The sequence below is a fragment of the Larus michahellis genome, chromosome 1 (genome assembly GCF_964199755.1).
Source record: "Larus michahellis chromosome 1, bLarMic1.1, whole genome shotgun sequence".
In the NCBI taxonomy this organism is placed as follows: domain Eukaryota; kingdom Metazoa; phylum Chordata; class Aves; order Charadriiformes; family Laridae; genus Larus; species Larus michahellis.
In genome coordinates, this window is record NC_133896.1 from 875171 (window position 1) to 897603 (window position 22433).

Genomic DNA, 22433 nt, shown 5'->3' on the forward strand with positions numbered 1-22433 from the left:
TTGTTAGAAAACTGGTGAAACCTGAATAAGCTACAATTGCGTTCCTTGATCCCTCTCCTTCAAAGGACTACCTCACCTGAACTTTAATGTGGAGTCGGTGGATACAAATTTAGGGAGGACCTCACCTCTCGGGACCGGCGGGGAATTCACACCCACGCACCCAACGCCAGATCTCCCCGCTTGGAAGAGGGCGCGAAGCCGCCCGCCTGCTCACGGCATTAAAAGCCTGTAGCGAGCAACAGAAATGATTAATCCAAACCACTTTATCTGCTACTGGATCACGTCTACACGGCTCCAAACTAGTTACGCTTGATCTTCCTGCGGCACAGGGTTGTTCCGATCGCAGCCCTCCAGCTGTGCTCTAACACCCGGGTACCCAACACTGGTGTTCGGACGCCCGAAAACCGGCGTCTGACATGACAGCAGGACTCCAGAGTGGCCCTATCACCCAAAGGAGCACATTTTCCCCACAATCCAACCAGCCAGAGACAACTGCGTTACGATTCGGGAACTACTGCGCGTCGGCTGAACTGCTCATTGTGCAGAAGAGGCCCCTCCTCTCCTGGCGTGGAACGCGGGGGCAAGGCAACAAGAAGGGGCAGCCGCCGCTCTCGTCACCCACCGCATCAATGCCCAGCTGGGTCAAATCGCTCAACGAGAGCGTGCTAGCAGAACCACTTCGCCCAGTAAGGTATGGGTATGCCTTGCTGGTTTTGGTCTTGCACAACGCACGTTTGTCGATGACCTGCTACTGATGACGGCGCTGCGCACAGCCACAGAAGTCAGGCTCTCAGTGCTCCCAGTCTCTGCTTCACCGGGTTGCTCACAATATCCCACTGTGTGTGTATAAATATACATGGAATAATACATATTGCAAATATATATCTATATACACACTCATCAGTATACATATTCAAACCTAAAATTATATATATACCATATCGATATGGACAGATTCAAAATACTGCACGTAAATGAGGAAGGACAGTGCTCAATGTAACTTCTGTTCAGTCTTCACTGCTTTCTGAGGCAGCAGCTACGCAAGCCGAGGGCGTTTCTGAAGGGTACGGCTGGGTTAAGTACATCCATTTTCAGTAGACAATACACTCTGCTCCAACCTCGGCTGACAGTCCTGCCCTGGAGCACACGGCGAGAAGGTCACACCGCTCTGCAGCGGTCAGAGCCTGCCCCGAGACACCACCATGGACCTGGAAGATGCCACCATTTCCACCTGGAAAGGGAGCGCGATTCCGGACCCCTCAGAGCCCGGGCAGCGGGGAAGAAAGCTCAGAGAGCAATGGGGACCACGAGGGGCCATGGGGCAGAGGTGGTGGGACCCCTCCAACCTCTCCGTGTGTCTCTCCAGACACATGGGAAGCTCAAACTTAGGACGAGACAGACATTTATATGCGGTTCACCTACAAAATCATTTGAGCCAGGCAAGGAAACCACCATCCTACCCTGGATCTGTCCTGAACTGCACACTCCAACATGCCACGGATGGGGAACTTTTCTAGATCAGCTCGTTGGCTGGTGTGGGAGCGATGAGGTATAATTCAGAGCTTAAATCCCAAACGTGGAGGAATCATTCACTGCCACAAAAGCAAGAGAGCTTGTGCATTTCTACAAATCTATTTAACTACCAGTAAAATGTTCTTATCACAAAAGTAACTGGACGCAAGTAATCAAATTAAGATAACTAAGATAACGAGTCCCCCGGTAGCTAAACTGTGGGTTTAGATCTGCTTACTGGATATGTTTAAATATATTATTAAAGCTTTCATTTAAATTTATAGACTCAAAGCCAAAAGCTAATGAACGACAAGTTCAGAACCTGCAACGAAAGGCACAGACAGACGCGTCCTTGTGTGTATCCCCCAAACGTTTCAGGGTGTTACTGCCGCCGGCTGCTCCGTGCCGCTCCACAGGCGGAGGTTACTGCTCCCCAGCGCAGGGCTTCGGCCACACACCAGGCAGGTTGAGCCCCGCAGTGCTCTCGCAACACCGACAGCACGGCGCGAGGTGACATGAGGTGACATAAGGTGACCCCCATCCATGACGTAACCCAATGCAAAGATCATGTTTAACGAGGTGGCTGAATTGTACCGAGCCAGAAGGACGATCAAATCGTGCCCGCTACGGACATCTCCCCTTCATCTCCTGATCCTAAATGGACTTGGTCCTAATTACAGCACGGTGGAACCTGCAAGCGCCACGGTCAAGAACCGCGAATGAGAACAGACTGGAAGAGAACTATTGCCATCGCCTGGTATTTAACGGGACTGAAGCCCAACCATGGTCTTCAACCAGCTGCTGCAATAAGCTGCGCTGGCCTTGCATTAGGTGAATGATTTTTCAGTTTTCATAGTATCAGTTTTGGGTGTTTAAAGAATGCCCAAAGAGAACCTGATTTTCAGAAAAACCTCTAGCACCAATCCTCTGAAAGTTAAGACTTTGATGTGTCTCCAATTAGGAACTCGAAACCGCTAATCATTTCTGATAATCCTGGCTAAGACTGGGAATGATCTCCACATAGCAAGCAGGGCAACCAAAGCAGAAAGTGAGATTTTCTTTTTTTTTTTCCTCCCAGCACAACGTAACTTTAAATTACTTATTTTAAATTACAAGGAGTGAGTGAGAAGACTTCCAGAACAACAGTCCTGTGCCGTGAAAGCACCTGCTTACCGAGTAATTGCAGCCGAGAGAAACCACAGCTATGTCAGCAGCACACCAGCGGCCCACAACCCCAGCACACAACCTCCGAGACGCACGCAGGAATCTCGCCCTGCTTTCTGCACGGGTATTCCGGCAAAGCAAATCCTCCATCCTCCCTAAGAGCAGAAACGAGAAGGTGTTATCTGTGGGCACATGAGGATAACCTGGTGCTGCGGGTACGTCACCGTCGGACACTGATCCAGCAGAACAGACTGACTCTAACAGCAAAAATGTTTTGTTCGTCTCACTCCCCCGCCCCACGCCACCTCTCAATACAGTCACGAAAATTTCATATGCACTACAGACATATCACAGTTAAAAATAATAAAGTATTTTTTTAAAAAGACTGAACTCCGGCGAGGATGCCTTTGCTCATAACAACAGATCTGTGTGAGGTACTTTTTCATACTCACAAGGTAAAGTCCCTCGTTATGCACAAGTGAGAATATATCTGAAAATAAGCTATTTGGCTACCTATGTGTCAAGCTTCATGCTTTTATTCCAAAGTGAATGATTTTCCAGCTTAGGTCTTGGACTAATGAAATAAGCGGCGTTTACCATTTGACAGGTGGGTTTCAGCACGGAGTTACACACAAAAGCGGGCCCAGCTCTGTATCTACACCGCGGGGGCAGAGGAGGAGCGCTGCAGCGCCGGTGGCGGCCACCTGCTGTCCCCAGCCCGCGCCTGCTTCTGCGAGTGGCCCAACACCTACACCCCTGTGACCTACGTGCACGAGTCCCGTCTGGGAACAGGCTGGAAGCAGAGGCCAGCACGGCTCCGGGCAGAGCTGTGTCTGACACCGAGCCTTTCCGGAGGGAGGTCCTTCGGCCGAGGCAGAAGAGCCCGCGGTGTCCCAGAGTCAAGTACACACACCTTCAACGGACCGTGCTCCCAGGCAGGGTGAAGCGCAGTCCGTTTCTCCGCACTGTTGGACTCTTACCGTCCCCGGGCAGAGGTACGTGTCCCCCCCACCCAAACGTCTCCATGCCCGACTACCTGGGGAGAAAGAGCAGGAGTCCTGCGCTGGGGCCGTTTCGCTCTCCAATGATGTCAACTAGGTACAAAGTGCAAAAGTGTTGCTGTTCCTGCATCCATTAAAAACTTTAAAAACAGAACAAAACAAACAGAAAAGGGTTTCCATAATAATTTGAAAATACATTAGTCTCCAAAAAGCCAGCGAACACCTGATAACCTGTTTGTGCCATATCTGCTCTCGCTCCTGCGCGGCAGCAGTCCAGCGGATCCCGCTCCTCGCAGCTGGCAAACCCCACGCTCCCTTCTCTGCACACTCTCCAGCCGACGGAGGACGGCATCCGGGAAGCGGAGTTGTGACGGCTCGGGCAGAAGAGACCGATTGCTAACGGGCCCGCGATGCTGCGCTGAACTGCCTCGTCTCCAGAGGAGAGAGCAGTGAGCAGTTCACCGGAGCGCGGAGACCTCCCGCTCCTCCCGACAGTTCAGCACGGCAGCTGCTGGGCCTCTGGCGTGGGACAAGGTCAACGACTTCCCTCCCACCCCACAAAAATGTAAAATAAAATCCCTCCCTGCTTCATCCCATTTAAAGTGTTTGCATCTTTTCCTCCTATGAAATGTTTCTGATAAGGCTTTATTGCTATACAAAAGCGGTGCAAATGCTGCCCAAAGACAGCTCCATCAGGAACTTTGGTCACACGACTGCGGGACTCCTGTGCACTGTCCAAGTCCCAGCGTTAGACCTGCTACCTTTCTGAAGAGAAGCTGAATACTGTGTGCAATAACACTAAGAAAATAGGACTGAACCCCAAATACAAAACAAAAACGAGGGAGAGAGGGGAAAGGGGACAAGGAACTAAAATTAGGCAGAAGGCTTGCTTGGGAAGAGCCCCATCATTCCTGTGATGACTAACTGATCAATGCTACATTTAGACAATGCAAGTGTCTTTCAGAACAGATTGTTGGTGCTGAAACTGTGTGTCTGGTCCTGAATGCCAGCTCTCTCATCAATGCAGCATTTATTAAAAAATAAAATTAAATGAAAAAAAAAAAATTGACAAATTGCATCACCAGGTAGCAGCCTGGCCTGGATCACACACGTCCCATTGCATCTGTTTCATCAAGCGGGGCCATTTAATGTGGCTTCAGCACAGGGCAAGACTTCTTCTTTCCTAAAGAGAAACCCAAAGAGCAGTATTAGAGAAACAGAACTACGGGAACACACTCGCTCCTACAGCTGACTTTCATCCCGGTTGGAAGCTTTCCTCTTCGGCAGTATCTGAGCCATCCTTCCTCTGGTTTTGTTTCTTCTGCCTGCTAAAGTATTATTGGCTTCCTAACAAGAACCTCCTCCGAGTCCTTTGCAAAATACTACGTTCAGAAATCAAAACAGAAACCGAGACGTCAGCTTTGACCACCCATTACACAACATGGATTAAATTTGTTGAACCAGAAGTTTGGAACATGACCGCCATGGTCCTGAGTCCACCAGAAGGCTCCGACCTGACCAGCTCCACCTCCTGCCAGGCACCTCCAGCATCAGAAGGGAGCTGGATTTAGGTCTTTGCCGTAGCTCTGCTACACGCACGCCGTGACGGGCCTCGCGCCTTCCTGATCCAGACCTGCTGGCTTGACTAGTCCCTAGTCAAAGAAATTCCCACAGGACGGTCTGCATGTCCGGCTTCAGCTAAGGACCACCATCCGAGGCTCACTCTACCGGCAAGCTTGCCGCGCAGGACTGGCCACCCCAGAGAAGCTGGCTCAGCTCCAGAAGAGCAGAAGCACCTCGTCATGGATGCGCATCTCCCCGGCCAACAGCAGGAGCCAGAGCAAAGCTGTGGAGCTGACAGCACTAGATACGCAGAAGGATTGTTTCCGTATTTAAAAAGGCCTAAACTGTCACATTCACAAAAAATTATCAATTCTCCTTGAGATTACTTCCAGTTCCAGTTATCAAAACTCATTCCCACCTTTCCTCATCACATTTTAACTGTAAACATCTATGCATTCACCTGACCACACAAACCCAGGCTATCTGAGGATCTGTTACACTTGAGTAAAATGAAAATCCATTATCTTAATAAAACAGATGATCTGGCAGCAGTTCTGGGAAACTGAAAGGTATGTGCAATACACTGCAGTCGGAGCTCTACGCTACCTGCAGGATACTGCCTCCGGGACGCTCCAGAGGCATGGCTCGTCTAGCTCTGACCGTACACTGGAGGTGGAATAACCCCATCCCGTGACACAGTAAAACCCAATTCTCTGTCACAGGCTGGTAAAGGAGATTTTTCACCGTCTCACCTGTCTTTTGTGGCCGTTTCCGTGACAGCTGTGACAGCGGCGGTGTTCTGGTGCTCCTCTGAGTGCTGGGCCACGTTGTTCAGGGGTTTGGATGCTTTTGTCGTTCCGATGTCAGTGATGGCCAGCTTATCAATTACCATGCAGTCTGCATCACTGTGTGGGGAGAATTCAAGTTCACGTTAAGACGTCGATTAATGGGGCTTATATTCCAATAGAGAAAGAAATATTCCTCCTCCTCTCCTAGCACAGGCCACAAAAATCTCATAAAGAAATGCAAGCTGCAAATAAACGGGAATTAAAAAGCAGCGTAGGCATCCTGGAGGCTACGTTTCCTAAAAATCAACAAGACACCAAGTACGCACAAGAATGATAGCTCAAGAAAGACATTCCCATTTCCTGCAGCAAAATTCGGCCTAAGACCCCCCCGCGTATCCCCACTGCCTGCGAACCGGACGTTTTCCCAGCCTGTGGATGAACACAGAGAACCTCCAGCAGAAGGATGCAAGCATGACGTACAATCAAGCCAAGACTTTGCAAGTTCAGAGGCTCCAGAAAGCCAAATTCACCACTGGGAGCAACGACCCAAAAGCCGACCGCGTGCCTGGGCAGGACCACGGACCATCCCGGGTGGGAAGGGACCTCAGGAGACCCTCTGGTGGGACAGCAGCCGAGGAGGGAGCCCGCCTCTCCTGGAACTGCCCTCCCCCACCCAGCTCCGCCGAGCAGATTCCAAGCCCTTAAGCTGCCCGTCTTGGCAAAGCGTTCCTGGTGTAACGCAGGCACCTGCGCAGCTCTGCTCTACTGATTTGCCCCAAGTGGCCCCTGGTACTTCTGTGCGCTCCTAGAAAAGGCTTAAATTTAAGTACAGAACCTAAAATCCCGAGGAAGATAAAAAAGTTGACTGGATGTTCCTGAGTGGCATCTTCAGAAGCCAAAGGCGGATGAATTAACTCGCTTTCAGTAACACATCAGACGACAGATTCCCACGCCTGAGGCATAACATTTCCAATGACGTCTCCCTACAACAAAACAGAAGCTCAAATCCTGAAAAAAGAAAAAAACTTCTAGCGTAAAACCTCCAAATCTTCTACATTTCTATTAAAACGACTCGTATTTCTAATTGGAGAAGTGATTTCTGTGAACATCTAATTTTTGCCTTCTAAGGCAGAGGGCAGGCTTGGACGTGGAAGATCTTCCTCACACTTTTAACCCAGTCCCAGTTTCAAGAATGATTTCTCCTTCTTTCAGAGAGCAAGCCTACAAAAACAGAAGGAAAGCTCAGCAGATGACTGAGCTGGAATCCTGTCACGAGCAGCCGGGAGAGTTTATAACGCACACATATAATCAGTCTGGTAATTAAGACACGTGACAGAGATTTTGAGATCAAGGTTCTATTTCTGCAGCTACTTTTCTGTGTGCTCTTGGAAAAAATACATAAAAAATGAGGAATAATGAGATCAAAACATTTATCTTCCTAAAGGGCTAACAGGCTCTTCAAAAGAAATACCGCAAGTACAAAAATATACCTTAGAGAATCTGCAGGGGATGGATGAGACAGCAGAGGATTGAACTGAGCTGCCAGAAATGTCATTTTCTAATGACTTCCCGCACAAGAAACGAGCTCACGAGATGTGAATTGCTCAAGGATAAACTTCTTAAACTCAATCACTAAAATTTCCATGACACAAGGATTCCGATGTTATGAAGTCCTGAGGTTACCTCACCGCACCAGGGCACGGAAATTTATCTCCCGTCAAGAGGCTCGGGGAAGAGCAGCGCTGGACACGCGAACCTCTGCAGAAGGACACTTACGGGGCAAAACACAACAAGGAGTTTGTGTGGAACCACGCAGGAGGGTTAATAACAATATCTAATTCTAGCCTAGAATAAATATTTTGCATTACTATTCCTCTGGTCAGCTTATTTTTAGCAGCCAGCTGTGTCCCTGAAGCGCCCTGCTGCCAGCACCCTCCATCGAACGGTCCATGTCCACGTCACCACCAAACCCCGCGCGGGCTGAGGGCCGGGACAGAGGGAATGTTACCTGCAAAGGTACGGCTGCCCCTCATCGCGCTGGGAAAGGCAGGCTGAGGAAGGGAGTTATCAGCAACAGCATCTGCATCTACTGTAGAGAGCAGCCCTGAGGAGAAGGACTTGGGGGTGCTGGTGGAAGAGAAGCTCAACATGAGCCAGCAATGTGCACCTGCAGCCCAGAACCCCCCCACAGCCTGGGCTGCACCAAAAGAAGCATGGCCAGCAGGGTGAGGGGGGGATTCTGCCCCTCTGCTCTGCTCTGATGAGACCCCACCTGAGTACTGTGTCCAGCGCTGGGGCCTCAGCACAGGAGAGACACGGAGCTGTTGGAGCGGGGCCAGAGGAGGCCCCGGAGATGCTGGGAGGGCTGGAGCCCCTCTGCTGTGGGGACAGGCTGAGAGAGCTGGGGGGGTTCAGCCTGGAGAAGAGAAGGCGCCGGGGAGACCTTCCAGCCCCTTCCAGTCCCTAAAGGGGCTCCAGGAAAGCTGGGGAGGGACTCTGGCTCAGGGAGGGGAGCCACGGGACGAGGGGGAAGGGTTTTCCACTGCAAGAGGGGAGATTGGGATGAGATCTTGGGAAGAAATCCTTTGCTGTGAGGGGGGTGAGCCCCTGGGCCAGGGTGCCCAGAGAAGCTGTGGCTGCCCCATCCCTGGAGGGGTTCAAGGGCAGGTTGGACGGGGCTTGGAGCAACCTGGGCTGGTGGGAGGTGTCCCTGCCCAGGGCAGGGGGTGGCACTGGGTGGCCTTTAAGGTCCCTTCAACCCAAACCCTTCTGTGATTCTGTGATTCTACTGTAGGCTCCTCTTAGTTAAGCTCTGCAAACAGATCTCTCCTACTTCCCACTCCAGAAAGAATTAGGAATTTTTAAGCTCTAATTGAAAGCCACTCGTACAAACGTTCCCACAGTAAGCATACGTCTGTCCAGAACCGTCCCTGTTTTCACAGTGGACAAGCACTCAGCACAAACAACTTGCCAATGCCACCTACAGCCATGCCCCTGGGCTTTCCACCACGAGAGCCAGGACAATGTCCCTTTATGTTCACCAAGTCCAACGTCGTAGCCAAATTCTGCAGCTTAACCACCAAGTTTGTAAATACTACTGCGGAGGTCACTTGTGACAGAGGCTCCTCTCTTTCTACAAGCACTGCAACACTTCGGAGGTACCTAACCACCCCCAGTGCGTAAGCTGAATGGCCAAACTCTTTGGTCTGATCAGAAAATAAGACTAGAAAATATGACCTGCTTCAATAGGTCCAGCTATCTCCACCTCTAGAAGGTTAAAACAGAGTTTGCAGAGAATAAGCTGGAGGTGTCTCCTCCCAACTGCTGGCTGGTGGCTTCGGGACAGCCCTGGCAGAGTCTGGTGGTGTTCTCCTCGCCTGGATGCTCGGTGAGTATCGGGCTTCGCAGAGCTGATCAAGTTTGCTTCACTGTAGGCACAACGCAAGTCAAGTCTCTACTTGACCTTCATGCAAGAGAGGTTCTGCAGGGCAACTTTAAGAAGATGATCTTGGGGTCTACAGAAGCTTTGTGGCAGCAGCAGACTGCTGCCCCATGTCTTGCAAAGCAAAGAAAGCCGGGAATTAAGCAGCTGGGAATCTCCAGGAGGGGTAAATAGCTGTGTGCCATTACAGACACCAGCAGGGAACACCTCCTGCCGCAGCCGCCTGCAGAACATGGAATTTGGTGAGTTTTGGCCATAGTCACTTGAGGGTGATGAACGGAGGAACACCCTCCAGCGACCCCTCTCACAGACTGCTCTGAAGCACAGCCGGGGATTGTGAAGATGGTGAAAGGGAACCAAGTCAGTCATCCTCGCTTACTCTTCCCTGACGTATTTCCTATCTTAAACGGCAGCTACGGTTTGGCTTTTAGGGCAGCAAGCTCCTTGAGGCAGGTACGACCCCGTCTCCCCTGGGTGGTGCGCACTGCCAAGCACTGGGATTTCACACAGAATAATTATGTGATAAATCACAATAATAATTTTAAGCTAAGAAGTATTTAAAATACTACTGCTTCAAAAGCTGTTATTTTATGTTAACTGACGCGTACGTGTATTAGACGAGGAAGGCTGACGAAACACTTCTGGCCAAAGTCGACGGTGTCTGTGCAAAACACCTGCAGACACAAACGCCGCCTGGGCAGCGGGAGAGATGCACAGGTTTTCCCTTTACACCAGCAATCAGGGGAGAAGGTGGTCAGGGGATGTATCACCTCGGGGTTCAAGAAGGCTTCCAGCGACCCGTCCCAACCGCGCACACACGCGTTAGACACGGGAGCTGAGAACAGGAACTCCGGCTGTCCCAGATGGATGTCAACTACGTCAACTTCTTAGAGAACAACCTGCCATGAAGACAGCACGGAGTTCTCAGCTTTTACATCAGAAATATTCTATACCCTCACAGAGGTGCTACAAAGTGGTGGTTCTTTCTTTTTCACTCTAATGCCCAAACCCTGCAAATGCAAAGCTTCCTGACGCTAACAATGCAACTGGCTTCCTTGAAGTGCAATTTCTTCTCAGAAAAACAGGATTCAATAAAGTTCACATTTCGTAATTACTGAAGTTGTCATAAGACCATTCTGTATCAAAACTGATACCCAGTTAAAATAAAGTGATATGCTGTTCTATTTATAAAGACGAACACGTCAGGAGCTTGCTTAACTTAAGCTAACAACTCCATTCTTCCTGTAGATTTCCATCAGCTTCACAGAGCAAATACTTTAGATTGCAATTTTTTTGAACACCTCTCTTGCCCAATTTCACCACAAACGTCTTTTTAACACCTGTTCTCACAGACTACTGCAGAACACACCGTGCTCTCCCTCTGCCTTCCCACCTTCCCACTGCTCTGTTTACCGAGAGCCTCTCGCATCCCGCGGGCAAGCAGAGCTCTGGCAGCTTTGCCGGTGGGTCAATAAGCCAAAGTGCCCCCAAATCGTAGCGCCGGATGGAAACCCATGTGCTATGGCACCTACTGCAGCTCCTTCCGAGGCCACTTGCAGTGTTGATCTACAGCTCATTGCCAAAGGGTCTACAAAATTCAGGCTGTAGACCCAACGATACAAGAGCTTCAGTTATTTTGGGAAAGAAGGTTTTGATACGGAATGAAACAGCCCTGGAGTTCAAGTCTACCCACCTCTGAAGCTCACTACCGTGGCTCCGGGGATACACTCTAGATATCCTCTAGTCTCTTTGCAAACAATTAGTGTCACAGACAACAAAACATGGTGAAGACACACTCGGAGAAACAGCAGGACTATCAACAAAGCAGCGAGAGGTGCATAAAAAGCATTCGTAAGCAAGTCTCATGCCAAGTCCACAAGCAGGTCCTTAAAACCCAGGCTCTGCAAGGAGCAGCCGCAAGACGAAGCAGGAGATGCAAGGGCAGCCAGGCGACGCGCATGCTGAGCACACGGGAACGGTACTTGTCGGCTGTTAACTGAAGTCACAGGACACGGGAGGTCTGCCTTCCACATTTACATGCAATCTTCCATGAAAAAGGCCAACGCTTCTGTCAGCTCAGAAGATCCCATCTACACCAATTATTGCACTAAGTGCTCATCTTTGAGTGGAAAAGGCTTTTTTTTGTGAAATGGGACCTCAGATGAGTCACTTTAATGCTTCTTTCTGAGTCAATGCACCGATATGCAGCCAAATGTTACCGAAACGGGGGCGCCATGCTGCATGCCCCGTTCCCCACAGCATGCTCGTCTCCCCGTATCAGTCCAAAGCCCCCGGCAGCAGGAGCTGTGGGCAGGACACCCTCCCTCGGCTCTGCCCCGCACCCCCCACGTGCAGCCCCGAACCCCCGCGTCAGGCAGGACCAACACTCAGTAGGCACAGGAAAGAAAAACGTATCCCACACTGGGAGAGCCCAAAACATCCACTGTGACAAGGTCCCTCCGCTCCGCTCCATCCGGAGGGTGGTTCTCCCTGCTGCCCCCCAGCCCCAGGAACCACTGCCAGCTGCTATTTCTGAGCTATTTCAGCAATTTAGGGGCGCCACTGCTGTTAGAACAAAAGTTTAGTACTTTCACCCCCGAATCGTGCTTATCAGAAACAAGAGGAGACTTTTGCGGTGATTTCCCAGCAGCTGTAACGCAGGAGCTGCAGAAATCACTCGTCTTCTCTCATTTTCACCTCTTTCTACGGAAAGGGGTGTGTGTGTATGGTTGGACTCGAGGATCTCAAAAGTCCCTTCCAACCATGAAGATTCTATGATTCTATGGTTCTATAACCGCTGCAGCACCCCCAGCGTCTCCTCCGGAGCCGAGGAGGGCGCTAAGCGAGAGTGGGCATCACACAGGCACAGCAGAGAGAGGTTCGTGTTTCGCAGACAGCAAGCACTACTCTTCGGATGGACTCCAGCCCGCCCTCTAAATTCTCCTTCTCGGCAGCTTATCCAAGCCAGTCGGGAGAGGAGGCACTAGGGAGAAGGGGACAGTAAATGTAGTCAACTAGTCAAAAAAAAAAAAGAAACAAAAGAAAAAAAGGAAAAAAAAAAAGAAAATATTAAAGGGGAAAAAAGCATTTCAGGTCAAGTTAATAAACTGAAAGAGAAACTGAAAGTTACAAACATCCCTACCCCACCGTCACCACCCACAGCAAAAGCTGGATTTTAAAATTTTTTTCTTTTTTTTTTTTCTTTTAAAGTGCAGCTTATCGTTTAAGGAGCTGCTTAGAAACCCCACCTGAACAACTCGGCAGTGAAACACCTCAGACAGCTTTTGAAAACCATAAAGCAGAAATGCAAAAGCAGGGGTTAACGGCACACAGTTAAAAATCAAGCACGCAGACAGGGAAACGGGAGTCGTTTCCCACAAAAAGCAGCGCTCCATCGCACGGGTTTGTTCTGCTCTCCCTCCTCACTGCACGTCTCGTGGCTCTTCGCTCCGCCGGCACCGGGAGCCCCGGCTCTCCCACTGCTCCCACCACCCCAAAACCCCGCAGCCCCAGCCCGGCACGGGCCGCACCCGCCATCACTCACCAACAGCCCCAATATTACTACATTTTTCTGGCAAAAAGTACAGCCTGGCGGCACGTACCCCCAGATAAATCAATACGCACTCGCCTGCTTGTGAAAGAGGCAGAAAACTTTCAAAAGTTTGTTAAAACGGTATTGTTACTTATTAAAATAGCAAGTTAAATAAGCACATGTTGTAATTACAACTATTTTAAAATACCGCATGGCTTACAGTTCTGCAAGCCCGAGGCTGCGGGTACGTGCCGAGCGGCATCTCCCGCACCTCCCGCTCCGAGGGGCCCGTGCCCGTCGCCTCACGCGCCTGCTGTCACACCCCCTCTGCAAACCAGGCAGCTGCGAGACGTGCTGACGACAGCGAATTTCGCTTTTTGCCTCTGGTCTCATCCCAAAATTACAGCTAAGTCTTGCTAGCTTGCCCAGCAACCGGGAAAATTCAAGGAAATGGATGAACTCGGGAAGGGAATTAGTAAAGCACCACCATTTAAAACAGAAAGAAAACACTGGGGGGAAAAAAGAAGTATTTTGTAAAACAAAGAAACAAACAAAAAAAAAAGCCTTTGGAAAACACATCAACCATTATTTTATGGCGTATTACAGCAAACCAGTAAAATGCGTGTTAGCGCTGTTGGGAGAAAGTCTGGGGAGACCTGAGACGCCCCGGCACCGCAGCAATCCCAGCAGCGCGTGCGTCAGCCAGCAGGGCTTTCCCTCGCTCATCCCGACCACAGCGCGAACTTCCCTTTTAAATTAACGAAAAATTTCCTATTTGCAGAAAGAGCTCACAAACAGCTGGAATGGCAGAAGCTCAAGGCCACGAGTCATGAAACCCCTGAACGCCGTATTTGCTTTTTAACGGCTCGTCAGCGCTGACGGGGCGCATACTTTCACAAAGGACGATACGCAACCCCAGATCCAGGTTTTCGAAATATAATTTCTGGCACGTGTTTTAACTGGTTGTGAAAAGATGAGCTCTCCCAGTCCAACGGTCCAGCAGCTCTTTTTCCAGCCCAGTATGAAGTGACTAACGGGAGGAACCGGGTGTCAGGTGGATGTTTGGAACCCTGCGAAGGCGGCCGTCATACATACCCTCTGACTGCAGCTCTAAACACTCTGAGCAATACCCACAGCGAGAGAGGCAGAAACAGAGAGAAAGCAAAGAAAGGGAGAAAAAGAAAACAGTAAAGATTGCTGAAAAAACCAGACAAAAGAGTTAACTTTGCAGCCGTATCCTCAAGGGTCGTTCCTGCCGGGAGGAGAGGCAGGAACAATTAAAAGCTATTGCAAATAGTACAATCACTGAACACGGCATTTTCCACAGAAAATTCAGATCGATATACAAAAAAGCAGAAGATTCAATACACCGTAAAAAAGCGTCTTTCTCAAGCCTGACACACACGTTCTGAACTTATCAAAGCATGAGTCTGGCAATACTGGAAGCTCTTTAGCCAGACAACTTCTGCAAAACTACTTATTTTTTCACAAGAAACTATGATATTAATTAGATACGGGAAAGAAAGTTAGCTAAAAACATCTGAAGTAGAGAAGTTACCTAAATACACCTGAAACACTTTCTTTGTGTATGATGTTTAAACTACTACTAAGAGTATCGGCCGCCTTGAGCAGAACTGCCGTGAGGGACATCCTACGAAGCCTGGCGAGGCCAAATGATTAACTTCCCGGAGTTTGAATTCTGGGGCGGTACGGGCAGGAGAGAAGCATCGGCAGGTAAGATGATGACCATGGAGGGTACTGGAGGCGTGCACTGGAGCATCTGGAGCTCCCACGGCCCTAGTGATGGCAGAACGTAGAGAGTCCTGCGGAGCTCCAAGGAGCACTGACGATCTCCCCAGGAGAATCCCGCATTGCGGGGAGGGAGGAAAAGGAGCGGGAAGACCCATTTCTACAGAAACAGGCGCGTGGGGTGGGACAAATTTAGCACTTCTGGGGACGCGCTTGTGGAAAAGTCATCAAGAATCACATTCTCAATCTGAGAAATTCTTACACTGTTCGTACAGTTCACTTCCTTGGAATCATTAAGGACCACGGTAAGAAGCTAATATACTCACTACTGGCCGCTGGAGTTCAACTGCGTCTGCCCCAGCAGAAGGCAGACTGGTCTGGGGGCTCTGAGGATACTGGGAAGTCTCCATTATCGCCACTGGTCAAGATGGCAGTTGCCACACTGGGAGCAACCTGTCCACTGAAAGGATCTGGAGCAGCTGGAAGCACCATCTATGGAACAGGTTTCTGTCTGCCCACAGTTTCTATTTTGATTTTTGGCTACACTTACAGTGTGGAAAGCTACAGACACCTTTAAAGTGGAGACTGTGGTTATTCAAGTATTTACTTTCTTTGCCAAAATGGCATTAGTTTTGTAGAACTGCACTCATGTAAAACCAAGCAGGTTCTGGAAGCCTTGTCCTTATTGAAAGTGCTCGAGACACATACACTTATTTAGGGAGAAAAAACACATTCAAAATTACACTGCCTGAAACAGCAGCATAGCCCACAACTTCTCTCCGGCCAAATCAGAAAAATAAATAAAATTCCCTACCTGCTAGGAAATAAATGGAAGAAATAAGAACATGCCAAGTAAGATTTACCCTGCTCCTGTGCACCGAGGCAGTCACACGTGTAAGACTTACTCTGCTCACAGCCAGCACGCGTTCAGCGAGGAACAACATCTGGAGCGCAGAGTTTGTTTTAGATACACATGCCAATGGATTTAATTAGATGTAATTCAAGTGCAGCGAAAACTGGAAAAGGAGATGCTGCTTTTAGCACAGCAGGCAGCGTTGTGATTTTCCCCATCTTCCGCTTGCCGGGAAGGCAGTCTGCCTGGCCACGCCAGCCCTACGCACGCAAACCAGCTCCACTTATCAAAACTGCTCCTCAGGTGCAATCGCTGCAGGCAAAGGAATCTCGGGCATCTCACTCGTGTCAAGTATGAAGAGCAAAGGCCACCCGAGGTGGACATCAAAAATAAAAGCCAGTCACGTTATTAAAACCTCAATTCAGAGTCTCCTAACCAAATGCACCCTTGGTTGGCTTCCTCCCGTAATTTTACCTAGTTCTGGAATCCCACTTGTTTTCCGAGCCGCCGCTTCGTACCTCCCAGGAGCTATTTGCTGGAGCGGGTACACACACCACGCAGCTCACGTTGACCATCCAAAAAAGTCACATAACCACAACATCATACAAAGTAAATACCTGTTCCTGAGTCAGATGCATAAAATACAGGGACTCCAGCTAGTTAAATCATACCCTACATAAGGAATATGAGGAAAAAACCCAAACATCTTAAAATTGGGTAATATTTCTGGATGCAAAGTGAACCAGACGCTTACTGTTTTGAGAAGCAGTGCCTCCTCTCAAATGCTCAGAGTAGGCTAGATTCGAGCGCGTGCAATTCCAAGCAAATTGATGCCCAAAAGCTAAGAAATCTCAGGATCTGCTCTATCTTTTTCTGGCATTTTTCATTTTTTTTTACCCCTTATTGTCTGTAACATATTATTATGACAATGAGGGGTAAATAAAGGCTCGAGAGACTGACACCTTGCCCCTGCAAGACCGCAGAGTGATTCCCTGCCGGACCGGCACTCGCCACCGGCTGAGGCTTTGCTCGACTCTTGTGCGGGATCCGAGCGGGGTCCCCGCCAGGAGCCCTGGCCCCGATCTGCGCAGACAGACGGACAGACGGGTGATGCTGCTGTGGTGTGGCTCAGTGGCTAAAATGAGCCGCAAACGTTTCTTAAAATAAACCCATTATCAATATCTTCTGAAAACAACCTCCCCCGACAAGAAAGCTGTTAGACATCCTCAGACAGGACACTTGGAACCATGGTGTCTAAAAGGGAGAAGAAACACGTCAGCCCCGGCCACACACAGGGCAGAGCCAGACCCCGGCCCGAGGAGGTTCCTCTCGCACCTGGTGAAAACAGCCTTCTCGTTTTTAGCATCCACGGTCAGCTTGATGGTCTCCTGGCCCGAGCCTGTGCTGATGGTTTCCGTGACGGTATCAGCTTTCTCCTCCTCCTCCTCGCTGTCGGAGCCTCCGGAGGAGCTGCTGTCTGAGGCCACCAGCGGCGCTTTCCTCGTGACACAGACGTTCCAAACACAGGGAGAGGCAGTGCTGACTGAGAGAAAGAAATAAAGTCACATTACAAAACGAACAAAACCACAGGAACAACTCCCCGGGTACGACCTGAGTAAGTGCAGTGGTTTAAAACGGAGCGTTTACAGCTACTGCAGACTTTGAGAGGGTGGTTTCTGGGCAGTTCCCGCACCGAGACAGCATGCAATATTATTTTTGCAAGTAAGAAAGAAACCCCAACCTCACAAATCAGTGTTCTCCACCTGCCACCTCACGTCTGTCTTTAGTACGAACAGCAGGGGAGACTCTTCACTTATTGAACGGCGATGACTCCGAACGGAGGGCTGAGGCAGCCCCTGGGGACCCTGCGACTGTCGCCTGGCTTTGGACACTTGCTGTGGTCCGATCGAAGGAGCTGCACTGGTTGAAGCGTTCACTGGTTTCAATTCCACCAGCACGCCCGGCAAGGAAAGCCTCTCGCCAAAGCGGTGGAGAAGTGCTGCAGTCTCAGAAAGCGTTTTTCTCCCCAGCGCTGGTACCGTGCTCGGAGAGGAGCAGGGCACGACACCAGACTGAAGCTCACCGACTGGCTCGGCGCGATTACCAGCAGTTTAACTTACCCTACACTTTAAACTTCTGGCAAGCAATTTTGTAATCAAGGTTACAGTTAAAATAGGACTTTTGAACAGTTTACAAATTAATCGTCTGTGTGACATCAACACTTATTAACTTAAATTTCATCCTTTTCCTGCTAAATAATATTATCCCAACAAGCATTCAGGACTTCTGAGTTACTGTAGACTGATCCCTGTCCAAAAGAGAGCCTTCAAGCAAGGCAAGGCAGAAGACACTGGAGGGAAGTGCTCCCTAGCAGACTTGGTACACTACGCAAAATTTCTAACAGCTTAAATAATACACGTTTCGTCTTGTAACACTCCCACTTACAGTTCTTGTCCTGACTCTGCTTCGTGCTTCCATCCGAGTCATTGCTTTCTGTGTCGACAGGAGAACTGCACCGCGGGCCTGATTCTGAGCTAAAGCCGGGAGGAAAAAGCCTTGAGAATGAAGTACAGGTACCTTGGTTGTGCTTCCAAATACCCCTGACAGAAAAAATCATTCGGGCTTTTAACTTCTAAAAAATTCATTTACTTATGTCATGCTCCTAGTACAGCAGTGGTGATGGCACATAAAGTATTCCGGTATCGTAAGACATGAATGCTAATACCAGTTAGAAGCACTGGAAGGCAATGGGAAGTGTGAAGCCCTGATCCAGAATACTCTGACAACATTGGAAAATAAAGGGAGTAGCAAGGGCAAGGGAAAGGAAGAAGATTACAGTCAATGTACTCCTTCAAATTGCATTTCAAATTTTGTTTCATTCAAAAGTGAATAAGAAATTGCAAGAGCGCGTGCCTCTTACCAACAGAAAGGCTGGAAGTCTGTGAACTTGGCCCACCCTTTCTCCTCTGGCGCGGCGTTCTCCGGGGCTGCTGAATCCCACACGCTGGAGCCCACGTCCATGGCAACGCAGGGCGCGGGGGGCTTGGAGCTCACAGGCTCGAACACGGCTGTCCACCCCGCGCCTGGGGACGCAACAGACGGGAATCCCTGTCAGTCCTCCGCATCTCCCGACATCCCAAAAACATTCCAAAGTCACCCCAGAAAACCAGAAGGACCATGCAGCGACACTCCTTCGAAATCTCCAGGACACCGCCTGTCTCACGGCTTATACACCATCAGCTTGAAAATCCCCCTCCTGATAAACGTTAGTGTCACCCACCGGAGAGAGAGAAGCACCAATTAAGAAAAACGACATTATGAATGTCTTCATTCTTTGAGCCGGCGATTATCAGCTGAACCCTAAGTGCTTTCGTTTCCTGTCAGAAGCCAAGCGGCATGGCTTCCGACCATTTCAATCACTAATTGTTTAATTTTGCAATTACAAGTAAGGAATTAATATATGCGTTAAAATGCTTAAGATCAGAGAAGTGATCTTGAGCGAAACTAAGAACATGATTTGTTTCTTACGGTCCCAGTCTACTCCTTATTCGTTAGAACATACTTCCATTCCTACAAATCACAAATTTTTTAAAAAGCGTTTCTCGTTGCGTTTTCTCAAGGAAGAGAAAGGATTGCTGCAACAAAACCCAGGGCAGCAGCGATGCAGCAAGTCTACACTCGCTCAAAGACTGAACCAAAACTCGACCCAAAGCCTCCGGAAGGGTAACTAAACTGGCGGCCACTAGCCCCAGCTGCCATTCGTGCTGTTTATACTGGCTCTTCCTCATCAGAATTGGAAATATCTGACACTACCAAACGGGTGTGGGGAGCTGCTCGCTGCAATAAACGTGCGTTATGCTCACAGCTGCAATACAAAGACGTGACCTAGAAAAAGAGTCATTTTAGAACTGAAAACGCTTGCGCCAAAGGAAACATGAACGTTTGGGAAAACATTTTTGTCCCTTTATTTCAGTTGACTGAGTTTGTTCTGCTGCCAACACGGTGTCTTGTGAACTTACACAGCGCTATTTGCACCGTGATCTGGGAGAACCTCGTCCCTCTACAGTCTCCCTCCAGGCGCTGCGGGAACGGCTTTACAAGAGGCAAACCAAACCCAGAAAGGCAATGAGGCGGAAAAGGCAGATGCAGGGAGTGTGGAGATACTTGGCAAGCGTCTGCACAAAACTCCTATAATAAAAGGGGTTAATGTCACAATCCTCCACTAATGTTTTGTTCATCAGTATCGGTACTACGAGAGCCAGGGGCGTTATCCTACTTGGTTGTCTCAGCGCAGCGGAAGCATCACCCCGCTGTTCGGAAGACGCCGGGCAGGGCTCAATCTCACTAATATTTCAGAGGCAAAAACTGAAACTCACACTTCTCATCCGCACAGGCGGAATTACAGAATAGCCACGGAAACCTGGCATCGTGCAAACTCCTATTCTGCAGAGATGCTACAGATCTCGCTTCCAATGGGATGGTGCTGCTTTAAACTGGTTACCTTCGGAGGAGTCAGAGTCTTTCTGCTCAGAAATATTATTCTTGGTGGTGTTTGCTGAGGAAGGAGGCGGCTGCTGTTCTGTTTCCTCCTCTTCTTCAGAGTCCACGCTGCCGTCATGATCTCCGTTCTCAAGATCACTTTTTGACGAACTCTCTGAGGTTTGAGACGCTCCAAATCTAAATTGCAGAACTCGGAATCAGGAAAACCCTTAGAGCAGCCAGTTCCCCCCTCACCCGCTGCCTCCCTGCCCCGGGAGGAAGCACAAATCGTGCGCTGACGAGCGATGCCAAAGGCCTTTCACGGGGCTTATTTCCCCAGAAGAGAGAGAGCTCAGACAGGCAACAGCAGGCGCGCCAGGTACTGCCCCAAAGCCGCCGAGTGCTCTACTTGTCAAAAGGCATCTGCAGAGCTGTAGCGGGAAATTTGTTGCAGTGACATATTCGGGGCCGGAGGTTTGATCCGAGCAGACAAACCAGCAGCAAACAAGGGGACCACTCGTGTGGTATCAATTCTCTGCACGAGCCAGACAATCGGTTTATTGATGCGAGGCAAATAAACGCTAAGGTCTTGGCCACTTCTCCTGTCTCGTTTGATCCTGCTTTCAGGCTTAGAATTATAGAAGTAACTTTATTTAATAGCTGACTACATCAAAGGGATGACAAATTGGAGGTGACCTGCAATGCCCGGGATGCGCCACAGGAGGTCACTCATTCTCATGCAAAACACCACATTTCTCCTTTTAACATTTTGAAAAAGAATATTGCCTACTACCCAAAGTCTTACAATTCTTTCAACCTCCTCCTCTCCGAAGATGAGGAAAAGAGGAAGTTCTAAGTGTTTCAAACTAAGGTTTGGGTTTGTTTTTTTTTTTAACATCTTTGATAACAGGCTCAGGTGCTTCCAACATTTTTGCGTTCCCTCAAATTGGATCTTTGTTTCACATTCAAGATAAACCCTCACCTATTTTTGCAGAAGCGCGACATGCAAAACACTCCCATTTTATGCCAGAAAGAAGCCTCACAGCACATAAATAACACACACTTAACTAAAACCTAAAGTTTTGTAGCATGTACAGAAAAAAAAATAGTAAATTGGATCTTTTGTTTTCACCTTACCGTGTTCTTGATTTAACTTGGGTTGCATAGGTTATCTCCTTCTCTTCCCAGATATCTTCTTCCTCCTCGTTATCATCAAATTGTTGGATCCGTTCACTGCAGCAGGCTTCGAAGAGGGAAGCATTGGGCTAAAATAATGTTAAAAAGAAATCAAATTCCATTCATTCTTTGGAAACAGAAACAAGAACTTCAACGACAAGAAAGTTTGCAGAACAACATTCGCACACAACTAATTCCATGAAGGTGTTTGCTTTTCTTTCATTTCCCATCCCAAGTCGTGCCACGGAATGCTGAGCTGTGGAAGAGCAGTAACGGCACAGTGCGCTGAGAGGCAGCGAGCCCGTGAGGGACCAAGAAAGAAACACAACAGCGTCTCAGCCTACACCTATCCAGAAGAGCAGACCTCCCGCGGGCTGCTTCGCACCCCTCATCGCGCAGCATCTCCCAATTAAAAGGTTGCCTAAGCGACTTCCAGATGGCACAGAGTCCAAAGCAGCCACTGCACTGGAATTCCACCACATGCTAGAACTGCCGACTCGGGGAAAAACCGAGTTAAGGAAAGTATATAAACACCTCTTGGGGGCTGCAGACTTCACTGGCAGATTCAAAAAGAAAAGCAATTTTCTGGATCCTACACAGCACTGCCTAGAGCAGCCAGAAGAGAGAAAAAAAAATACTCTTCGTAGTACTGTTTAACTGAAAAAGAAAGTATTTTAAGATTACGGAAACCTGCGTCTTAGTACTGACTAAAATAAAGTCAGGAGATGAGCTTGGAATCAGCTCCGTTAAGCCAATGCCCAGCTTCCTCAATGAGTATTGATTTCGGTCAAAACACCAGAAACGGAAGACACAGCATGGTAGTATTTAGACCCATAAAAACCTCAATCCTCTCTATTTGCATTTTTCCCTTGCCTGTGTACGGAAATATTATCAAAGTGAAAAGAAGGACAATACAGATTCACACCGCACAGAGAGAGAAAGACCCCTCCCATGTCAAGAGTACAACTTCTGAAGATCCTCATCAACGCAATAAAACGTGGGGAGATTCTCCGAGGGTTCACGTCATGCCCCGAGTTCCTTAACCAGACTCAGCTACGAGTCCGGTTACCAGCTTTCATTTACCAAAATAACATACCAACTCTTTTGTCTTTCAAAATAACAGCTAATTCAAGCACGAACGAACTTGCCAGAATCCGTCGTATCGAATATCCCA

At 49.0% G+C, this 22433-nt stretch overlaps 1 protein-coding gene across 6 annotated transcripts in view; it reads right to left on the minus strand.

Moving 5' to 3' along the window:
• Window positions 1-4306: 4306 nt before the first annotated feature.
• Window positions 4307-22433, minus strand: part of PPP6R2 (protein phosphatase 6 regulatory subunit 2) — a 105563-nt gene continuing 87436 nt past the window's right edge. For 3 of the 6 annotated variants that reach the window (XM_074573098.1, XM_074573100.1, XM_074573099.1), the window contains 8 exons: window positions 21221-21348; window positions 20106-20281; window positions 18525-18687; window positions 18050-18138; window positions 16940-17147; window positions 14098-14121; window positions 5993-6145; window positions 4307-4860 (listed from right to left, as the gene is read on the minus strand). In XM_074573098.1, the coding sequence (XP_074429199.1) occupies window positions 4809-4860; window positions 5993-6145; window positions 14098-14121; window positions 16940-17147; window positions 18050-18138; window positions 18525-18687; window positions 20106-20281; window positions 21221-21348 (993 nt within the window). In that variant the 3' untranslated portion in view covers window positions 4307-4808. The remainder of the gene's footprint in view (window positions 4861-5992; window positions 6146-14097; window positions 14122-16939; window positions 17148-18049; window positions 18139-18524; window positions 18688-20105; window positions 20282-21220; window positions 21349-22433) is intronic. The other 3 variants (XM_074573101.1, XM_074573103.1, XM_074573102.1) reach the window with 1 other exon arrangement.